The 22,582-nt window shown below is 41.6% G+C and overlaps 2 protein-coding genes and 1 long non-coding RNA gene across 4 annotated transcripts in view; 2 read left to right on the top strand and 1 right to left on the bottom strand.

The window, feature by feature from the left end:
- Positions 1-2: 2 nt before the first annotated feature.
- On the top strand, positions 3-4,352 carry LOC146498184 (uncharacterized). The gene is made up of 2 exons (XR_014870516.1): positions 3-116; positions 525-4,352. It is a non-coding gene; the product is annotated as an uncharacterized LOC146498184 (long non-coding RNA).
- dis3l2 (DIS3 like 3'-5' exoribonuclease 2) lies at positions 2,787-14,358 on the bottom strand. Of its 2 annotated transcripts, none has more exons than XM_085139704.1 (21): positions 14,234-14,358; positions 12,951-13,689; positions 12,732-12,862; positions 12,463-12,516; positions 12,257-12,358; positions 11,680-11,842; positions 10,846-10,910; positions 10,284-10,513; positions 10,028-10,201; positions 9,814-9,893; positions 8,744-8,856; positions 8,515-8,622; positions 8,192-8,425; positions 7,927-8,006; positions 7,549-7,732; positions 7,365-7,451; positions 7,107-7,254; positions 6,639-6,769; positions 5,129-5,233; positions 4,747-4,851; positions 2,787-4,548 (listed from the first exon to the last, which is right to left on the bottom strand). In XM_085139704.1, the coding sequence occupies exons 2-21, from the start codon at positions 13,681-13,683 to the stop codon at positions 4,447-4,449; spliced, it is 3,129 nt and encodes a 1,042-aa protein (XP_084995830.1). In that variant the 5' UTR covers positions 13,684-13,689; positions 14,234-14,358; the 3' UTR covers positions 2,787-4,446. The 2 variants fall into 2 exon arrangements, with proteins under 2 accessions (XP_084995830.1, XP_084995829.1); XM_085139703.1 differs by lacking the exon at positions 14,234-14,358 and adding an exon at positions 14,066-14,199.
- Positions 14,359-19,709: 5,351 nt separating this feature from the next.
- gpr158b (G protein-coupled receptor 158b) overlaps positions 19,710-22,582 on the top strand; it is a 77,169-nt gene continuing 74,296 nt past the window's right edge. Inside the window, exon 1 of the mRNA XM_085139264.1 lies at positions 19,710-21,190. Coding sequence (XP_084995390.1) covers positions 20,334-21,190 — 857 coding nt within the window. The 5' untranslated portion in view covers positions 19,710-20,333. The remainder of the gene's footprint in view (positions 21,191-22,582) is intronic.

The following is a 22,582-nucleotide window of genomic DNA, read 5'->3' as shown; positions in this document are numbered from 1 at the left end:
TGCTCTACAAGGGCCTGATATCCACTTACGAGGACATTATACTGCTACTGTTCTATCAAAATTTTAAACGAATATCCTCATATGTGGCTCTGATTTTTCATAAAAACAAAAATAAGGTAAGACAGCAGCACGGTGGCACGGTGGTTAGCACTGTTGCCGCACAGCAAGAAGGTCCTGAGTTCAATTCCACCATCAGGCTGGGGTCTTTCTGTCTTTCTGGAGTTTGCATGTTCTCCCCGTGTTTGTGTGGGTTCCCTCCGGGTACTCCAGCTTCCTCCCACCGTCCAAAGACATGCAGCTTGTGGGGATAGGTTAATTGGATAATCCAAATTGCCTCTAGGTGTGAATGTGCGAGTCAATGTGAGTGTGAATGGTTGTCTGTCCCTGTGTGTTGGCCCTGCGACAGACTGGTGACCTGTCCAGGGTGTACCCTGCCTCTTGCCCTATGACAGCTGGGATAGGCTCCAGCGCCCCCCCCGCGACCCTGAAAAGGATAAGCAGAAGTGAAAAAATGAAAAAATAAGGTAAAAAAAAAAAAATCTGGTAATTCTTTGTTTTTACATTCATCGGGCCCCAATCAGCCCAAATATAGGAAGAGAAATTAAAAAGGCATGCCGTGGAAGAGTTCAGGTCTTAGGAGGTTAAATCATCAGGAAATCGCTATTAAAGTTTCATGGGTTTAAAGTTATGACAGTATACTTGGCTGATTGCTCACAGGCGTCAGCCCGTTCAGCTCTGATAAGGAATTTCCTGCTAACCAGTCACAATTAAGAATGGAAAGCCTTGTAAAAGCTTCATCACGACAGTGCTGCATGGCTCTGGGTAACCTCCCACAGATGGGCAGTGCAGCAATGCTTATGTAATTTAATGGGGTGTGGTTTAATTGTCTTCAAACCTGGCTGCTTATGACGTCAGAAAGAAAGGTGAACTTCTGGTCTCTAGTCATCAGCCTGATCTTTGACTATTTTCCTAATGACACGATGGAACTGACGCACTGAGACGATCATATCAGGAAGGTTTCATTTTAAATGAAAATCTGTTCGTCGTACATATAAAATAAAGGTGGGGTTTTTAGCTATAAAATGCCTTGAGTCTAGGTTTTTACTGCTGCTGTGGTTCGGTATTTGCACTGGTTTGTGGTGACTTTGACTTTGTTTGCAGACTATTTGCATTTACTGCAATGACATTGGTCCTGAGGCTATGGGGCAAAAGGTAGAGGTGCTGTAGGTCAAAGATGGCAGTGTGCATGTGTGAAAAAGAGCCCAGCAACAATATCAAGAGAAATACATTTTTCAGACCTATTTAAGCCTGATATTTGTTTTTCTTTCTGTGCAAGTGTTGACGAGTTAGGAAGGTGTTTAACCTTTACATACTGTTCATGCTTCACAGTATTGGCCAAGAACTCCTTCACAGACACTCTCTCAGTGCTGACACGTAAATCTGACCTACAGATTTCTTAGAATGTATAAATAGTCTGACATAAATGAATGGATGATTAATTTAAGTTTCAGAGAGAATACAGAGTGGATTTTCTAGGATTTATAACACTCGTTTTTCTGTGAATAACATCCATTTTCACACAATTTCATGCCCCGTTTAAAACATAAAAATATACAAGAAATGATTTAAAATAAATTCTATCAAAAGGAAAAAGTGTTGGGATTTATTAGACATCCATGTATAACCCTCTCATTAGCCACTGTCTTCATTGTTAAATGATAGAAAGCCCACATTTATTATCAACATTAGCAGCTAGTCTACAAACTACTAGCACTTTCCAAGCAGTAGTGAGGAAACCTTGTGTGTCAAAACAACTCAAATTTGATCCAAACAGGACACAAAGGTTAACGTGGAACAATCATAAAGATTTCAGACTATATTTACATAGAAGCGGATTCCACTAAAGCGGCTTTGCATGATCTTATAGTTCAAAATAATCCTTGACTTTTTATTGGGCCCTCTCAGGTCATTCTCTCTCTCATGTTTGTTCTCTGCCCCCCTCCTTCAAGCCAAGTTCCTTCTGAGTAAAATAAAAATAAATCATATAGATGTCATCCTGCCCTACCTGCCTAGATCCCCTTCAAGTTATTCACAGATCCTGCACTGTCCCGCTGTCACCCTTTGTCACATTTAGTTTTTATATTTTTTATTTATTATTACTCTAATTATCATCACTAATACAGGATTTTTCTCTCGGAAACTCGCTCCGATAGTCAAGCTTTCATTTTCTTCCCAGTGTTTCAGGGAAATATGCAAATTTGAACAAACGTTACACTTACCACGAGCATGTTGTCTATTTTGCCTCATGCAACACATTTAAACGTTAAAACAAACAAACAAATAAAACAAAACAAAAAACCCCCACAACCCCCCTCAGTTTGATAAAGGCCATATTCAACCCAAGGAAAGGGTGTGGGATATACACTATCAGTAGTTTATGAAGGCAGGGTAATCAATTGTTGCATGGTGGTGAACTACGGTGGACAAAATCTTATCTTTGAGCTGTTGCAGTACGTTTATCACAAATTAAGACACTCCTTGGCAATTAAAAAATAAAATAAAATAAAAAATCTATGTCGTTTGCTGTATAAACTAAACAGAAGCAGGCAGTGCCTGTGTGCTAATGGTGATATATTAATGGACCCCAAAATAGCAGCTGATTAATGTCTGACTAGAAGTTCCTTTCCTTAGTTACGATCATCACAACTATTAATTAAAAAAAAAATTAAAAAATTAAAAAAAAAGCAGGCATGACAAAAGTAATTTACAGACAACAAGACGCACAGTTTAGACTTCATGTCTGTATTTTCCTAAACACAATCAAATATATTGCACTGGAGGAAGTACAGAGCATATCATCACTGCACAGTAAATACTGACCAGACGTTACATGTGACAATATAACCAGAGACCCAAATAAACTGGATTTTAATGTTTGCCTCATTTAAATGTGACAAGAAACTATATCAGACATCTTACTTCTTCAACACAGTGGCTTGTACTGGCCTTGTACCCATGGATTTAAAATTAAAGTACTGTCTGTACATGTAAAACTAAACACTTCTATTTAAAAAGACAGCTGTTAGATCTGTCCAAAAAAAAAAAAAAAAATGATTTGACACAGACAAGAAAGTGTGCAGATACAGCAGCTAATCACACAGTTCAATCAAAATCAGGTGTGAGAACTAAATTGAGGCACAGCGACTGAGTCAAAGAAAAAGTGGGACCACACTCAATTTAAAATGTGCAGCTGCTCCAGAGTTCAGTCCCTGTTCGATCAAATTAAATTGAGCGGATAAAAGGAAGGCTGACATTCTTAAATATCAATGAGGTGCATTAATCATTTGTGCTGACCAAATCAAATGTCAGCATAAAAACACAACCACACATGAGCAAACATAATTCATTAAGACCTCGAGGCAGTCAACATCTTTAGCAGCAATTCACACGTGGGTCATCCCTGTGTTTTGCAGTAAAAACAAAGAGTTGGTAAGCTTTGGCCTGACTAAAGAAAAGCTAAGTCTAATCATATCGCTCCAGTCCAAAAACAACAAGAACTTTCTTTGGATTGGAGCAATACGTTTGCTCCTATTTCACAAAGTACAGCAAAGAAAAGTCCTGTGAGCTTTACTTAATGACTGAGACCATTACACAACATCAGAAGAATCCAAAGAAAACTTCTCAGCTTTTCTTTCTTTTTTTTTTGTTACACTTGAATATTAGTTAGTATATTAGTGTACATGTTCTGATAATATGAATTAATCAAGGTGTCACACCTTGCTGTCACAGCTGCATTTGACTTGTGAAGCTTCACTGTGGCAACAAGTTAAAACAACCAGAGCAGGTCACAAGTCACTGGTGTGGTAAATCTAATGCCAAGCAAAACACAAACCATCGTCTCTTCTCAAACATCAGGAAGCCGCTCATCAACATTCAAATAAAAATGGTTAAAAATCAGATTTCTCATATTAGAATGTGTATAGCAGTTATAGTCACACCAAACCATCAACAGCAACATAGAACTCACTGCTGCCTTGATTCTTTCAGCGTCAGACCTGAGTCAGAGCTCAATTTGGAATCTTAAATTGCAAAAAATAATATTGAATTAATTCAGATTTAAAGCCACGTAGCATGTCTACCATAGATTTTGAACTTCTTCCATTGATTCCACAAAGGAACAGAGCCACAGGACAGCTGTAAGCAAAGTCCCGCATGACAACAGGTAAAAAATATTACATCCTATAACATAGCCCACATGCATACATTCAAGGTATTTGCATTAAGTTAAAAGTATGGGAAAAAAAAAAAAACAACCGCAGAAGATTGAAATTAAAATCGGACTCAGATCTGACTGAATTGTTGCTTCCACGTTACACTCTATAAAATGTTATTCCTAGCAACCAACAGAAGAAAATGTTCCTGACTTCCATTCAAGTGTTTGTACGTTTATGATGCGCTGTCCTCGGGTCTCTTGAGCACTGCGCTGTATTTTAGAGGCGCATCATCCGACTTGAGCTGCACCTCCACTAAAGTGAAGACTGAAATGACCTGAATAGACAAGAAATTCTGATTTATTCATTCCACTCCGTCAACTGGCTTCAAAGACATTTTGTAATCATGCAAACCAAAATTTGTTACTCTACTCTACTAGTCTACAAAAACAAATAAATGTGGGGTGCTTAACAGTGCTTTGGCATTTATTCTCCTGAGTACACAAAGTCACAGGCTCATGTTTGTGGCGCTCACCTGCTCTACAGGCGGATCCTCCGGGGCCTCTGCAGTCCACAGCAGTGTCAGCTCTGATTTCTTCCCCACCTTACGATGGCGGAATGTGTCCAAGCCCGTGATAGACTAAAGGTGGAAACAAACAGTTTTCAGCTGTTTCTAATAAAGTAATAAAGTGACAGTTCTGTTTTGCTCTGTCTCTCACTCGACAGTCTCATTTCTTTCTCCCGAGTGAGATATGAGTGTTGAGCAAAGGCATGGTAAGTACTGCAAAGAACTGAAAGTTATATACAGTCAAAAGCATAATAATTACTAAAAAGTAAAAAATTAAGACTTGGGAATAAATTGGTATCTTTGATAAAAAAAAAAAAATCACATTGTAAAACACATTGTTGGAGCTGACCTTGCAATAGATGCGTTTCTGAACTCCGTATCGGAGTACCAGCACATCGAAGGACTGATCCAGCACCCCCATCACCATGGCCTCAGAGTCCAGTGGGCCAGACTCCTGCAAAAACGTGTGTGGTGGATGCAAATACAAAGAATCTTTAGCTTAAGAAACGAAGTCTCAACTCGTTTCACATTTTAGGAATCTAGCTGAAGACAGGTAATTTAAAAAAAACCCAAACATTTTGAAATAAACGCTGGCTTGGGTTATGGTTTACTACCTTTTTTTTCTGTTAAAATGTTAAAAATCTACAACACTTCTTGCCTCCACCAGGACAGATGTATAAAGATATGTAATGAACTCTGCTCTAAATCTGCTCCTGTGTTGTGACGTTCTTATCTTTGACCTTTTTGGATTTGAGCAGTAATGGTGAATGGGCTGGTTCCTAGCCTTCATACATCATGCCTCATTTATACAAGCACTTGTTTTCTATTCTGAGTGCTTGCCAATATTGACACACCTTCACTTTCCAATAGACACACTGGGAACAACTCAGAATTCAGCATCTTGTCCAAGGAACCAAACCACCAACCCAGCTCTACTTCCTGAGCCAAGCAAGCCCCTTTATCATTTCATTTTACAGCGGTCCCTCGTTTATCGCGGGAGTTGCGTTCTAAAAATAACCCGCGATAGGTGAAATCTGCGAAGTAGCCAGCTTTAGTTTTTACAATTATTATAGATATTTTAAGGCTGTAAAACCCCTCACGACACACTTTATACACTTTTCTTAGACAGGCATGAACATTTTCACACGTTTCTCTCTTTTTTTAAACACTCTCGTAGTTCAAACCTAAAAATAAGTCCAGTATTATAGAATGAAACCAAAGATCAAACCCTGTTTTCAGGTCCAGAACATGAGAATAGAGCAGCTGCGAGAGAATTCAACATCAATGAATCAATGGTACGGAAGTGGAGGAAGCAAGAAGAATGAGTTGAGTAAAGTTTGACTTATCTGACTGCTTTGTTTCACTTAATGCGCCTTATAATCTCAAAAAGATACAGTAATTTCTACCTTCCTTTAGCATGTCCAGAAGTCCAACTTTTTGTGCGATGGTTAGCATCTTCCTCTGCCTTTGACGGTGCAAAACACTTTATCTACATTGTTGTGTTTGTTGGGGAGAAAACTTACAAACATACAGTACAGCACTTCAGAGTCACACTGCTAGCGATCGAAGATTTATGTAAATTTGACAAGCTGATAGCCAGTCAGGACGCAGAACACAATGCGCTGTTTAGAAAAAATAAAAATTAAAAAAAAATCTGAAAAACAGCAAGGACGCAAAAGGTGAACCCCATTATAGCGAGGGACCGTTGTATACTGTTGAACACTTTTGTGAATTTCTTTTTTTCATAACTGACATATATGCTTATAATCTTGATACTGTGTTTATTAGAGTTGGAAAAAACACCAATAAATGGGTTTGGTAGTCATCAGCTGTTAGCGAGTTGTAATCTGGTTACTCACCTTCACAAAGACTCCAAAGAAGAGCTCAGAGCTGAGCTCCTGGACTTTCTTGGACAAAGCCTTCTTGTCGTTACAGTGTGATGCTTGTTTCTCTACCTCCGCTGTTGACAGGCTGATTCGAGGCCCACATTCTGTATACAAATATTCAGCGGAGACATGAGTATCAGAATTAATGGACACAAATTTAAGTGACACTGATTTTCTCGCTCAGTGCAGTTACATGCTTGTGTGTGTAGAGATATACATGCTTTGTTACAGCACTTTGATCAATGAAAGGTGTTTAAATGTGCTTTATAAATACATTTTACTTATTTAGTAAAAATCCAAAAGGAAAGAACAAACAATACATCGACTGAGAGCGATGTTGGAGGCTCTTTTGTGCCTTTCTCCTCACTGTCAACCAGAAATGTCACACAATAGAAATTCTGTCATTTGTCTGAAAGAGCCTTTTGTGGAAAAGAGACAGACTTAGTGAAGAAGCCAGCAGCCGGTGCACGATGATGTCAGCATAGCGCCTGATGGGTGATGTGAAGTGTGTGTAGAGAGGAACGTTGAGGGCGTAGTGCTTAAAATTCTGCTCCTCCTTCACGACTCCTGTACAAAAGTACAACGCCATCTGGGAAAGACAAATGAACCAGGTTAAAGATAAACACTACAAAACTAATACAAACAGGGTTTGTTTTTTTACTGCTCTAAATCATACTAGTACTAACTATGAGTACTAACCTGCATTGGTCTGGAGCACATGTGGGTGAGGACTTCTTTTCTGGCACTTGTGTACTCGTCATCACCAAAAGCAGTATTGAGACTCTTCTGCATGTTAAACAAGAAGAAAGAAGGTTTTCAATTTACTCGAACCGAACTTCAAACCCTGAATGCAATTGGATACCAATGCATTATGGGTACTGACGTGTAATAATCCGGCAGAAGACAGGTCGATTTTGATTCCCAGCTGGTCACACAACTCTTGCAGCTCATCCATCATCTTGGCTTTGGGTGGAGGGTGGCGCCTGAGCAAGGCCAACTCGGGGAATTTGCGGTAAATGTGGTTGGCTGTGGCAATGTTAGCAAGCAGCATGAACTCCTCCACCAACCTGGAGAACAGGTTTTATTAATGAGAGATTAACAGTCAAAGGAGGAGAAAAGACTGTGATAGGACTGAGATTTTAAACAGCACAGAGACAAAAAAAAGAAAAGAAAAAGAAAACGCCAACAAAACCCATCTGTCATTAAATTTACTGACAGATTATTCAGGCACTGATTAAAAAGAAAAGTCCTTTTTACTCACTTGTTACTGTCTCTGTATTGGTAAATATAACAACCTTGAGGCATCATTGTCTCTTTGTCCAGAGTGAAAGAAAGCTTCAGCTGAAACCATTAAACATAAAATACACTTCAGTACAAGAAACTGCAGTAATTTAAGATTGAAGCCAGTTCCTTTGGCCCAGAATAAAACATTGTATATACAAACATATTTTCCAAACATCCACTAAGTGTAACAGTAAAAACAACAGTATTTCCTCTCATAATCCAAAGAACAAACCAACACTAACCTGATCGAGTCTGAGCGCTCCTCCTAAGAAGCGTTGAGCTCTGAGGTTCTTGGCAACAGCGTGCAGGTTGAGCACTGCTTGGTGGACCTCATCAATAGGGTGCATGGGGTCCACGGGTGGCAGCTCCTCAGCAGAGAACATCTTCTCAGGGGCCTCGATCATGCTCTGAGCATGGTCGTAACTCAGCTTCACACAGGAGCGGATGATTGAGCGGCCAAACCACTCATTCAAAATCTGACAAGTAAGGCGGAAACAAACAGATGGGTCAATGGAAAAAAAAAACATAACAAAAAAACAACACAACATCAGATGCATTTATATACCTTTCCCTCGGGTGTGAGCGTCCAAATAACGGAGAAAGTGAGTCGGTCGACGAGAGGGTTCAAGCTGCACAACTCCTCACACAGCAACCGAGGCAACATGGGGATCACCTGGAGAGTGACGAGACAGACACTGAGGGCTGAGAACTTAAAAAGTTACAGTTTAAATGAACCCCTGACAACTGAGAATTAATGATACGGAAAAAAAAAAAAAGCCTCGGGGAGTACTTACCTTCTGAACCAGGTAGACACTAGTCGCTCTCTGGCTGGCAATGACATCCAAAGAGTTTCCTTCCTCCACAAAATAACTCACATCAGCAATGTGAACTCCCACCTCAAAGTTGCCTGCCACAGACAGAAAAATTAGGACAACAGACTGTATTATAGAAGGTGCACGTAGTTATTGTACGGTTTCAATTCAATGTATTATTACAATGCTTGTTCACAAAAGAACACCTATGTCAAGTTGTACTATACTGTAAAAATAAAGACCTTACAATATCAAAGAGATTTCCAATGAGCACGCACTTGACAGTTGGAACGAAAAACTCCCTTCTAACAGGAGAAGACCTCCTAAAGTACCATGCTGAAGGTGTGTAAGTCATCTGCTGTAACTGGTTGGAGGTGAGAAGGAAGGTCACAGAAATACAGTCCCATTGTATACCTGTGACAAACTTCAGTCAGAAGTTTGGCCCACCATAAAACCTTGCTTTATCCACCTTCTTTATTTAAACGGGGACCATATTTACTAAAATAATAGTTTCTATTAAAGTTTTTTTTTTAATTATTTATTTAAAAAAAAAAAAAAAAAAATCTGCTTGGAAGCAAAGGAACCTAGTGGCCATTAGCAAGAATGCAGGTTTAAGGCATTTCTGGATTGGCTTCCCTTTTCAGAGGCAGAAGCTACATCCATCTTTTATGTACAGGCTATGGATAGAATAGGATACTTATGACCAATGCACCCCAACCCAATTAAAAAATTTTCATGATAATCACTGACCATCGTTTTTTTTCTTATTTAGCGCTTTTCTACTTAGAGGACTCAAAGCGATTTATACAACTTGCCTCATTCACACGAGCACTTTTTTTCCTATGGTTTTCCTATGCAAGTGCTTTATATTTAACATTCATACTCCAATGAATGCATCACAGAGCAACTGTTTTAGTATCTTGCCCAAAGATATTTGGCATGCAGACTGGAGCAGCCACCAACCTTCCAATTAGTAGATGACCTGCTCTACCTTCTGAGCTATATCCACCCCTGTCAGACATCATCACTCTCACTGAGCATTAGCAATTTACCATCTGGCAGCTGTTTACAGGACAGGGCATCATCCAGATCTCTGGCAGTCGCTGGGTCGATTGTGAAGATGCACTCATTCCTAAACATCACAAACATTGAATTATGAAATAATCAGCAAAAGGCTGACGGAAAAACAGATGCAGATGCATAAAATACAGAAAGAAAGAAAAAAAAAAGAAAAACGACAAATGTATTTGGGCTTCAAAGTTTTACCTCAGGTCTCTTCTCTTTCTCATCTCTTCAGGTGGGATGGTCCAGGGCAGATTCTTGGGAAGACAGTCCAACACCTCGTCTGAGAACTCAGAAAAATCAACCTCATACTCTATCAAGATGCCTTCTGTCTCTGGCTCAATTTCTCCAGCCTGTCCCAGTGACTTGGCTAGTCGACTGTAGGAAAAGATTTAGTGTGTCAGCAGAGTTCTCAAACCAGAGTTAACAGTTCCCCGGGTTATTCGACTATAGCACTTACCCCTCTGCAAAATTGCTGTCCGCTGCCCAGTCTGTGATCCGACAGATGAACAAGGTGTTGTTGTAGTCACCTGGACGGGAACTAAAATCTTCAGGGCAATCAGCAAGGGGAACATTAATCCGTGGCACCCGGTGGTCCACAGGGGAGAACAAGGCAAAGGGCTTGTCTGGCAAGTGCTTCAGGAAGCCAGTGGCAGCTCTTGAGTGTTTCTTTTCAACAATGTAAACCACCTAGTAGAAAGATTGCAAGGGAAGCGATCGCTTTGAAAACTGTCCTTTACTAAGTGACAAATCACTGCTAAAGAAAAGCAAGAACTTATGGCCCATTTAGAATATTGTTACTGCAGTAACTTAGCATAGGATTGGAGTAGCTTTAGGAAAGATTTACACGAGTTAGGCAAATGATACAATTCTGGTGGAAACTTGTAACTCATACAACGTAGTCCTGTAGAGCCCTGTAATTACTTTATCTCAAGCAGGAGATTTTAAATGTTTTGTTTGTGAAAAGGAAGAGAAATTTGTTAGTTTAAAAATTCAACGCAACAGATGAGATGGAAACTGACTTTAGCTGTCTTTTGGAGTATCTCTCCATTGGAACGTGGTGTTGATGGTTCTCCCAGACGTTCTCCTAATTCCATCACATCAAGAGAAATATTAACAGGTATTAGTTGTACTTTACAGACTTTTGTTGTTATACACAAACTCAATTTAGACCAATAAATAATGGTCTGACTTTGGTTTCACGTCGAGGTCTCGTCTTTCTGCTTTTGGAATGCTACTCTCCATTTGATCCTGCCTTTGAAGTAATAAATAATCTTACTAATGTCATGTAGGGTAAGCGTTAGTGTGTTGTAGAAGTTATGTGCAACCACTCCATGCATGAATGTAAATACAGACAAATGAGAAGGATTGATTCATGAATGCAGCAAGCTGTTGGAAATCTGATATGTTAGCAATCATGTCATGAAAGCATGGCTCCATCCTTCCCTCACTTCAGGCTACTGGTGGTGGTGGTGGTGTAACGGCAGGAGGAGCTTTTTTTCGGCACTTTTTTGGAGACTGTAGTGAAACCCGAGCATGGTTTAATTGCCTCAGCCTACATGAGTATTGTTGCTGACCATGTCCATCTCTTTATAACCTCAGTTTACCCATCTTCTATGTAACAAAGCTCAAACTGTTTTTTCTTGAGAAAAAAAAAGCATTGTTTATTGGACTTTGTTGAATCTATGCCAGAAATAATTAATTAAGGTTTGAAGGCAACAGGGAGTCGAACCTGGTATAAATAGGGTGGAACTTATGACGTGTACAGTTGAATTGCTTTGCAACAGAATAAGTGCAATGTGTGATACGCAGCTATTAATTATAATTATTTGCAGTGACCAGTGTATTTATACTACCTGATATATTCTGATATTTGTTGTTTTGTTCATCCCGGTCGCTGCACTGCTCTCCCACACTAACAGCAGAACTGGGAGTGCTCTTTGTCTTCTTTGTAGCTGTTTGCACGGTGGGTGTGTCTGACTCGCTGGCACCCTCACAGTCAGTATCTGACCTCACAACCTTCCAAATACAAACAAAAAAACCTCAAACAAACAGACAAACCCTCCCCTCCCCCCCAAAAACCCAACCCATAAATAAAAACATGCAAAAATAAATAAATATTAAAACTTAGTACAAGTGTGTATAAAACAAAGTCTGTTATTGGATACCTTTAAAAACTGAGTTAATGCAAACATATAACGTATAAAGACAGTACATATTCAGACCCCGCCCACACCAGTAGAACAACAATTCAATGCTTGACTTCATTTTGTTCAAAGGTGCTTCTCTCTCAATTATGTCTGCCACCAAAAAACTTTCGCTGAAAAGCATCAACAAAAGTTTTTATGTACCTCCTAAAATCTGAGTGTTTCATAAGAAAAAAAAAAACTTTAATTCTGCACATATATATCACCAGAAATATTATTTGTTTACCTTCCACTGCTCCCGAGGTAGTACTTGCAAAACTACTATGTCTCCATTCAGTGCTTGGTTGCGAGCAACAACCCCATCTAAGAATATATCCCGTGTATCATCCTGTGAACACAAAAAGAAATATTTTGAATTAAACAAGGTCACCGAGGCAGCAAAACATGATGTGTCAAATTCATTCTGTTTGATGGGAGGCCACGCCAGCTTACAGGAGACGGAACGAAAGCTTCATTGTACTTCTTGGGGTTTATTCTCAGCTGACCCTAAAGACAAAGAAAAAAATAACCAAACCATTTTTTTCAGATAACCACTGCTTCAACAATGTAATTTATGCACTGAGCGTTTGATTTAGGAACCTGATCAAAATGCATTTATAAAATTGAAAATAAAATGATGAAACTTCTGTCTGTATCAATTGACTATTACCGAGTAAGATCAGCAATACTGAAAGAAATTAACTTCCAACTCATGCTTATACCTGAATAAGTTCTCCTCTTTTAAGACCATGGGAAACCTCCTCAGAGGTCATGTAAGCATCAAACACTTGCTTCTTTGATCCTCTGCCTCCTTTGTTCTTACCCTTGTCAGCAGGAGAATTGGCATTTGAAGCTGAAAAACAAACAGTTCTGTAATTAAAGCCACTATTAATTTAAATGATCATAAAGTACAATCCCTACAATGGTAAGCCACAACTCACCTCTGGGCTGCTTTACGTTTTTATCACGACCATGAGGAGGCTTGGGACTTAACATCTGAACATCAACTCCACACTTTGATGTTCCTTCTCTAATCTTCTCATCTTCTGGGTGCTTTGGCAGATTTTTTTTCTTTGACTTCTTAGGAGACTGAAGACGTCCACCAGGCTGATCGGTCTCTTTTGAGCCGACATCTCTGTTCAAATCCTTGTTTTTTCGCTGTTGCTTCTGGTGTTTCTTTGCATCATTTGGTTTTAAAGAACCCAGCTCCTCCCCAGACTCGACGTCTCCGTCGTGGCTTGTGGCGGTATCCCTTCTCTGCCCCCTCCGCTGCCCATCAAACACACCTTGCCTCCTCTCGCAGTCTTGCTGCACATTGCGAGTGTTTAGTTTCTCCATGTACAAAGACAATGAACTCTCTCCTCCTTTACTTTTCACAGAGGAGGGGGAGAAGTCACTTGAGTCAGAGAAATCATTAAACACTTGGTCCCTTTGTCGTGCTGGTATGCTGACCCTGTCACTTTGGGCTTTGAGCTGTGGGCTTGGCCCGTTGTCTTCTCTCTGAGAGGACGAATCCTTTGCATATTGTTCTAGATACAAACTGAACTTGCTGCTGCGGTGCTGACTAAGAAGCCTGGCATAGGCATCTTTCTGAGGAGGCCTGCTTGACTGATTCTGGCTGTGCTTTGGCTCTCGATTCACGTTAGCCTTCTTAGCCTTCCGAGGGGAATCCATCAGTCCCTGTAAATAGAGAAAAGTACACACTGAAGCCAACACACTTCAATTGCTTACAACGCAGCTTTTATTAGAGAACAACCATCGGTATAATTCAAAGTGTGACTAAAAGAAGAGGTTGTTATACAACGACAGACTCCCCAACTCGGTAGTTGTTTTGGAGTCCATATATAATGAATTAACTTTATACAGTTACTTTATCGTTAATGTTAATACGCTATAAACAGTGTTACAAACAGAGACACGGCTGGAAGTTAACCAAATAATGTTAGTTAACCATAATTAGCTAGAAACATCTGTATTCTGCCACTGTCTTCGGTATTTACGTGTTAATAATCTCTGCCCTAAGCAAACCTAAACAAGCCCATAACAGTTGACTCACGCTAGCTAACAGTTGTTGACGCCGCCTGGTTAGCATCAGCTAGCTCGCGACTTCCAACGGCAGGTGTCGGTTTAAGCGCTTTTTAGTGGGACCGACCGCGACAGTTCTCACGACAAACGAGTGGGACATGGACATAAAGAGTGTCAAATTGGAAATCTTAAACATTACCTCTTTCACCACGACGAAATCGATGTAACGTCTCCCAAAGCAAAAGGCTAATTGATACGTTCACGTCCGCGCTCGTTATTTTCTCACGCTGCCTTTGAGGGCTGTGGGAAATTTTGCTATTTGGGTCAGAACTACAGACTGACATTGTTAGCGAGTCTACGGGGGAATTTACAACAGCAAAATAAAGAAAGAAAAAAGAAAAAATGGTGTTAGCAATATAACCTTCAGGGGAAAGCTTTTTTAAAGCGTTGTTTTTGGGCAGAGTAGGTAAACTGTTACATTATTTGTTTATTAGTTAATTTTAAAGCAGTGATCAATGATTGTACGTAGGCACCGCAGTTTATGTCCACTGAAATTAATGCTAATTCAGACAGGCTAATGTATTAATATAATAACTGACCAAGTTCAATAAAATGGCTGTCAAGTACTGAGACTAAGTTATAGGAGTCTGCTACAAATGGAATGATACTGAGGAAAAGGTGTGTACAAAATGTCCCATTTATGTGCTAAGTAATAAGCTCAGCATGTGTAGAAGTATGACCTGAAGGTTATATTGCTACCACCATTTTTTTCTTTTTTCTTTCTTTTTTTTTTGCTGTTGTAAATTCCCCCGTAGACTCGCTAACAATGTCAGTCTGTAGTTCTGACCCAAATAGCAAAATTTCCCACAGCTCCATGAGTCAAAGGTACAGTCCAAGAATAAAAACTTGTAACTTTAGGCCCAGTTTTATTTTTTAATTTGTGTTTTGAATTGGTGGGATAAGTCAGGCCTGGAGCTGAATGTGAAAAAGACCGGGCAGACGGTCTGGACCTTGTGTGATTACATATATGATTACATATCTGGTACTTTACATGAAAATACATGTGCGTTTTCTTCCTAACTGGCTGAGGTGGTCATTTAGATTCACGGGGGAACCTGCTGGTAGATGAGTACCAGTATTAGGGCTCAGCCTTTGGTAAATAACTGAAATCCAACAGCAAAGCAGTCAGCAGTGGCTGAATCTCCTGGGAAAACTCAATTATTTTTAACAAATCACCCTCGCTATATTCTGCTCCTCCTTCATAGAGAGCATTAGAAGGTTCTCCTTTATGTGTTGGTTGCACACCCATCAGTCTTTATTACATGCATCAGTTGTAGAACACTGTCAAGGCCTGCTCTAAAACCACTGGACTCTCCAGTCAGTGTGAGCAGCAGATTATATGGCAGACCCCTCATGTACCCTGTGGCCTGTATTTAAGTGGCTCCCTTATGGACGCTGTCTTCACTACTCACGCTGTAGGAGGGCAACCTTTGTTCCTGGGGCTGTCCAGCTCCTTAAGTCTTACTTATTGCTGACCTGCTCCTCATCCTCTTTCTTTACACACACACACTAACACATATATGATTACATATCTGGTACTTTACATGAAAATACATGTGCGTTTTCTTCCTAATTCTTTTTTACTCAATGATCAGAGAGATACATTTGAACTTCAGCCGGTTGTCTTGACCATGTCTGCGTGTCTGTCATTCACTGAGCTGCTCTTGTGTGATTGGCTGATTAGATATTTGCAGTCATATGAACAGGCTGAAATGCTAAACAGTTAATTCTGCGAGAAGTAATCTAAGCGGGAGAGTTCAGCTCTCTCAATAGAAAACGTGGATGAAGCTGCACCTCCAGATGGCAGCAAAGACAAAACTTTACTGCCCAACCACACAGGATCTGTGTGACAGTTGTGTAAACAAGTTAGATTGTGTAATGAAGATGACAAGGAAAAAAACAAAAAGTAAACCAAATAGTCAGGCACGTTTATGTGCATGTGAGTGTGTGTAATTTTACTGGATCACAGATCCAAGTAAGCTAAACTAAAGGCTGGAGAGTCTCTTCTTTCTCCCGACAAACTGATTTTCACAATTGTCTGATGCACTCGCTTTGCTTCCATAGTACAAGACAACTTATGAATGCTTTTTCCAAGTGCACGCACATACAATGTCCCTCGGCACAATTCCTCTAGGAGAGCATGTGGCTGCGTCTTTTTGAGAAAACACAAGCTGGTGTGTGTGTGTGTGTGTGTGTGTGTGTGTGTGTGTGTGTGTGTGTGTGTGTGTGTGTGTGTGTGTGCAGTTGGATGAGGCTTTCAGACGTCTGTGGGTAACAAGTAAATGAGGCTGTCATTTCTCAGCTTGATTTTTGCAGCACCTATACACGCTTCATCCTCAGTCCTGGATGCAGTTGAATCACTTTGGAGCGATGCGTGAGATCAGAGTATCTCTCACATATTTAAATGACATTAGCAGAGCAGGGGTTACATCAAAAATGATATTTGTGCACAGCTTGGTTGCTTTTAACCTCACCCGTAGCAGGCTTTATTGACAACATCACAATGCACACAATGTCTCACACACGCTTCTGGAAACATCTGGCCCGAAATCTGTGCACTATTGTGTTGATGGTGTGATATGAATTAATTAGGTTTCACCTTCTGCTGCAATGATAGACACAGTCGGGGGGTTTGAACAGGAACTTTAGTGCTGGATTTAATCTGCACAACACATAAAACAATAATACATAATAGTAGTGATAATAACACAACACTGCACCGATATGAGCAAAGCACCTCAGATGCATACACACATGCTCAAGAAGAGAGGCAAAGTAATGAGCCTTGAGGAACGGAAGACATGCTGCATTTACCAACATCAACAGAGATGAACTGTTGGCAGACTCTTTCTTGTAACCTGCATTACTTGTGTGTCTGATAAAAAAAAATGGAAAAACAAACAAACACAGACATTATTTTACATTTTGTAAGACACAGTTTCACTACAAGATCGGGCCATTCATCTGGAACTCTGCACTGATGTTTGCAATAGCATCACTTGAGAAATGGCAGCTTGTACCATGGGAAATTAATACAGTAGCACTTTTGGGCAGCCTTTTTCATCTTTATCAGGGAACCGCAGTTGATTTGGCAGCCAGAGTGGTGGCATTTAACTGTGACTGATTGTACCGAGCTGGAAGGGGATTCTGTACATGTATTATTTTAAAAGTGGACCTCTCTTTGCCTAATTTCAGTTTTAATGGCCAATTTTCTTTTACACAGAGCCACTTGATTTTGGCAGAATTTTCTTTCCGATGGGCAGCAGAGCTCGACCCGCTTCACATAAAACCAAACACTGAAAGCAGTGGCAGTTTGTTTTCTTCTCTACACAAGTTCATCCTCATCACCCTGTGCTTTCACTATACCTCCACACGGGCTGAGGTCTAAAACCGTTTCCAATTTATAGAGCTCGTGACGTTCTCGACAGCTTCTACAGATACATCAGCACAGATGGAGAGATGTGACTGAAGGTGGAGCCTTTAATAGCAGGTGATGCTGGTGTGATAGCTAACTGCATCAGTGAAAGTACATCATTCACGCATACAGATTAGAATTATATGTAAACATGCCTGAGGCAGATCAGAACAGATGACTTGATATCATTTCAGAACAGATCTCAGAAAACTCGCTCCTTGTCGATAAACTCCTCTGTGATTCATGGGATAAATCCACACACTGTGTGAGTAACGCCTATCATGTATTTTCTTTCAGTGCCCTCTCCAGCCTTTCATCACAGACTTACACTTAAACTCTCCTTTAAAAGGTCACAGCTTCTGCCAAACCCCGGCCAGCATCATGCAACCTCAGTAGTTTGAGTTCAAATGCAGCTGGCTGCATGGGTGTGGCAGAAAGAAACAGACTCCTGAGTGCAGGAAGAAAAACAAGCAGCAGAGGAAGCACCCCCAATTTTTTTTATTTATTTATTTTGTTCCTGAGCCTTTTATTCTCCTTTGCTCTCTTTTGAGAAAATCTAAAGGAACCTCTGGGAGAACAGAGGAAGCGTGGGTGAGAGCGCACGGCTGGTACAGCAGCCGCTACCGTGTTGCGGTTGTATGGACCCTAAGTTGTAAAGCATGCAGATGAAGCAGCAAATGCCTATCAAATATTTATCAGAGCAGGGGAGCCAGTGCAGCATGTAAGAGAAGATGAAATAGTGGGGGCAGGAGCAGTCACTCTGTACGGTCTCTTTCGCCCAGATACTCTCTCTCTCTCTCTCTGTCTCTCCCTCTGTGTGACTTCGCCGTTCATTCGCCATGCCTGCCACAAACACACCTTTTCTTTTTGATTTACACACTCTCTTGTGAGCACCACCGGTTATACGTCTGTTTTTCATGTTTTCATCTGGCTGATTGGCGGTGAGCGGTGAGGTGGTGGTGAGTTCGTACGGTAGTTGTAGCTGTAGATTGTGTAAAACCAGACAGGCCGCAGTCCACATCACTCGCTGCAGCGGACAGCATGGGGGAGATCTCTGCCTCGTCACCTTCCACTGCCATGGCAACGGCCTGCGAGTCACCCCGGGCGAGGTGCACTCTGCACCACCCATTTACAGTCCGGGGATGACTCCCGATCAGCCCCATGGACACGTGCGCACGCACTCGTGAACATAAACGAGTCCCCAGATGGACTCATAAAGTGTCTAAACACAGGAAAGTAGCACAAAGAGGAATGCCCACTCTCTTATTTACTCACTGCTGCGTGGGACAAAATGTGATGCAGCGATGTATCACAGCGGCTTCCTCTTGCAATATGTTATCAGCATTGGTTCCAAATATAAACCCTTGATTTAAAACGTGTGGGAGTTAAATAAGTTGATGAAGGGGGACTCGTAAGGGAGGGACCAAGCCATAGGGGTAAATGATTGCACTGTTACATTATTTATCCGTAATAACAAAAACAGTAACACACAAAAACCGACACAACAATCCAGGGGATAAGCAGATCATCCCAGACTTCCCCCTCTGTTTTAAAGGGTAGCCATAAAGTCTCCTTCAGTTACAAATTGTCTTGCAATGTATCACATGGCAGAATCACTGTGTGGTGGTACCACTGTCATTGTGGGTAATGTACCGTGACAGAATCATGAGTGAGGCCCGGATTATGCGCGCTTGGACGCGCACAGATGCGCGCTCGGTCCTATTATAGTTCTTTCAAGTCCCCCTGAAGGATTTGAAATTAGTGCATTAGGCTATACTGTAATGTCTCAGTGCCTCTAAGGCTCGAAAAAAAGTTAAAAAAAAAAATTGACAGGCATCTGGACATCTGCAGACACACCGTGTCGTTTGCCCTCTCTTGACGAAATTTACGTGACTCGGAACCAAGAAAGCGTGGATCTGCGATTCCCAGCCGCACACACAGTATATTAGAACACACCCGGCTAATATACATGGTGCTGCTTGGGTTGATGATTAGAAATGTAACCCTTGAGAAAAAAGTGTGGCTGTAATGTGTGTGATGTTCTACTTTATACACAGTTTTGGACATTTTGTCTATATATAATTAACCACAGTTTAAACTATATGTGAGCCCCCCCCTTCTCTCACTCACTCACACACTCACGCAGTCGTTTTTGTTTCTTTTTTTTTTATTTGCAAAGTAAATCTAGTTGCCAGGTTGCTCCTCCGTCTTCATTACTCAGGGCTCCTCTTCATCACCACAGCCTCCCTCGCTTTTCTTCCTACGGGCGCTACTTTCAGCACCGGACAGCTCTCGTCGTTCCCACGCTCCGCCCACCTCAGACAGACCGGCAATGAGAAACCAGCACACACGCCTGTGGGCGACTCTCGAGGTGGCCTATTAGGGTTTTATTGGGAGGGACGGAACTTCGAGTACAATTTGCTCTCTCCCTTGTCATTCTTCTCCTGGATTTCTCCGAGCGGGAGTAAAAACAGAAGGAGAACCCGAGCACTCCCCTGGATTGCGGGCTGGTGAGGAGTCCGTGTGGTTTTCTCATGAGTTAGGAGGCTGGTTCGTGTCTGTGCAGCTGTTTAGATCACACTGTGTGTTTTTTAACAGAAGAGAGGAAAAGTGTGCTCTCTCTGAAACATGCAAAGATGACAAGAGGAAATCGTTTGCCGTTTTATGCTTGGTCGTAGGTATGAAATCCAGGACATTCTCGGGCGTGTGTTTGAAAGTGTTTCTGATCTCGTGAAGCGGCAGAAGATATAGAGTGGCTTTGGTGATGCTCGCCACACTTTGCCAAGTCCACGCGGTGTCTGCTCTGTGCCTGTGACAACGAACCATGGCTCTCCTAGTCGTCCCGCTGCTCCTGCAAACAGGGCTCGTTTGGGGTTCAAACTACGGTTATGTGGAGTGGTCTGACAATGACCGCGACGATAAGAGCCCACCAGTCTTCAGCACCCAAAACATCAACAGGGAGCCACCCCACCATCCGACCTATTACCCAGTACCAGCCACCGAGCGCACGGTGGTGGCGCACAAAATCGAGGAGGACCTGCCCAGGGTGGTGACCGCTTTCTTGCACACCGGGGACTCATCGGCGCTTAGACAGGTCAACTGTTCGCGGAGGTACGAGCTGAGCAGCCTGCGAGGCGGCCTCCACGTCGCCTCCCACTATTCCCTCCACAGCATTCTGGACACTGTAGCGCACGCCACAAACTTCCTGAATATGATCCTGCAAGCCAACAGGTCCCGGGAGCAAACCCTGCGGAGGGACATCCACTGGTACCACGCGCTGGTTCAAAGCATCCTCGAAGGGGATCCTAAAATCCACAGGGCAGTGGTGACCTTGCACACGGATGCGCTGACGCCAGGGCCCCACGTTTTCCTCCAGGCGACGAGAACCGAGAATGAAGTGGTACTACAGGACCTGTCCGGCTCTGCGCACCGTCACCTCAAGGGCAGGAGTCCGGAGACTGACTGGTTTAATGAGTTCAGGGACGGCAGGAGACCACACATGCACAGAAGAATCACGGAGGCATCGGGCTCCAAGAGTGGCACTTATCTCCTGGACAAAAACCAAATTAAGTGGTCTGCGCCATACCTGGAGTGTGAACACGGAACGTTTGTGCCCTATTGGCTGCTCACCCTGTCTGCAGGCTTCTATGGACTTAAGAGCAAGTCAGCGCCAGAGTTCAGGTGAGACTGAAAAGTGTCACTTTTTTGTCCTTAAAATGTATAAAAATATGTTTTAATGTTCTATTACAGCTCACACATGTTAAAGTATCTATTTATTTATATCTTAGAAATAATTAAAGTTAATCAGATAATCAGTGTCAGCTATGGAAATGCTTTAACAGCATTTAATTGACAATAACCTCTGTGAGACTTCATGTAAAGATGGATCCACCTAGTGCTGCAATAGAAGCAGACAGTTAAAAAGAACCTTGACAGATCTATCTAGACATTTCACTCACCTGTCAAGACACAGGCATGCAGCCCTGCTGCAGCCAGCACTCTAATGAATTCTGCAGGCTTGCTCGTAAGAGAGGATATCTATAGATGTGTGCACGCGTGCGTGTTTGTGGGTAACATTTAGGTGCATCAAAACACCTAAAGCTCTCGTATTTCAAGGCTGCGGTCCAAGAGTGTCCTGAGAAGATCAATGAAGCCATGAATAAACAATGAAATCTCTACTACAAGATGAAACCACTCAGAGGTCCAGGTGCACTTCACCCTTACATCAGTCTAAGTTGCAGTGCATAAGTCAGTGTATCACTCACACACTCCGTGTTGCTAATGTGAGATAACATGGGAGAAAAAAATACAAATAAAGATGATAAATTTTTTTTTTTAAGAGAGGAAAAAAAGAAAGTTTACAACAAGGGTAAACTTGGGGTAAACACGCACACATCCAACTCTTACTCTTACTTACTTACTTAGCTTTTGTACTAACTCTAGCTTTGCATTTTTATTCTTGGACTCTAGCTTTCCATGATTCACAGTTCAAAATAATCCTTATTTATCCTGTTCTTGGCTTTGGTGAAGCCCTTTAGTTCATCTGCTTCCTTCCTTCTGATAGGTTTTCCCTCATGAACAGAAGGTTTGAAAACCAGGTGGATGTTTGCTGTAACTTAGCAAGATCTTTGGACTGATGTCATGCAAGGTGAAGAGTAGGGAGAAAAACTCCCCGAAAATGTGTTCAGTCGACCTGAAGCCTGAGCTTTTGGCTCACAGGCATTAGTGTTATATCCACTGACATCATCACATGAAACTTCTGCCATCTTCAATATAAAGATCCACAAGTGTATATGCACAGATTCACCTACACATGTAAAATACCCCTACACTGTCACTACATAATAAGCAAGACTAATTAAATTGGAATGACACTGTGATGCGCAGTGCTCGTGGTTTATAGGCAGCAGTGTTGTGTTTGTGATTCGGCCCTCACCCTGCCATGCATCCACCCCGGTGATGTGTCCCTGAGCAAAATGCTGCATCACTACCTGCTCCAGGGACAGTAATGCTTAGAGTGTTACGATGTGATGAGGGCTTCTTCTGGCTTTTTAGAGAATTGTACAGCAATCA

Source organism: Neolamprologus multifasciatus, chromosome 18, assembly GCF_963576455.1.
Source record: "Neolamprologus multifasciatus chromosome 18, fNeoMul1.2, whole genome shotgun sequence".
NCBI lineage: Eukaryota > Metazoa > Chordata > Actinopteri > Cichliformes > Cichlidae > Neolamprologus > Neolamprologus multifasciatus.
The sequence above is the reverse complement of the archived record's forward strand: the minus strand, read 5'-3'. Positions and strand labels throughout refer to the sequence as shown.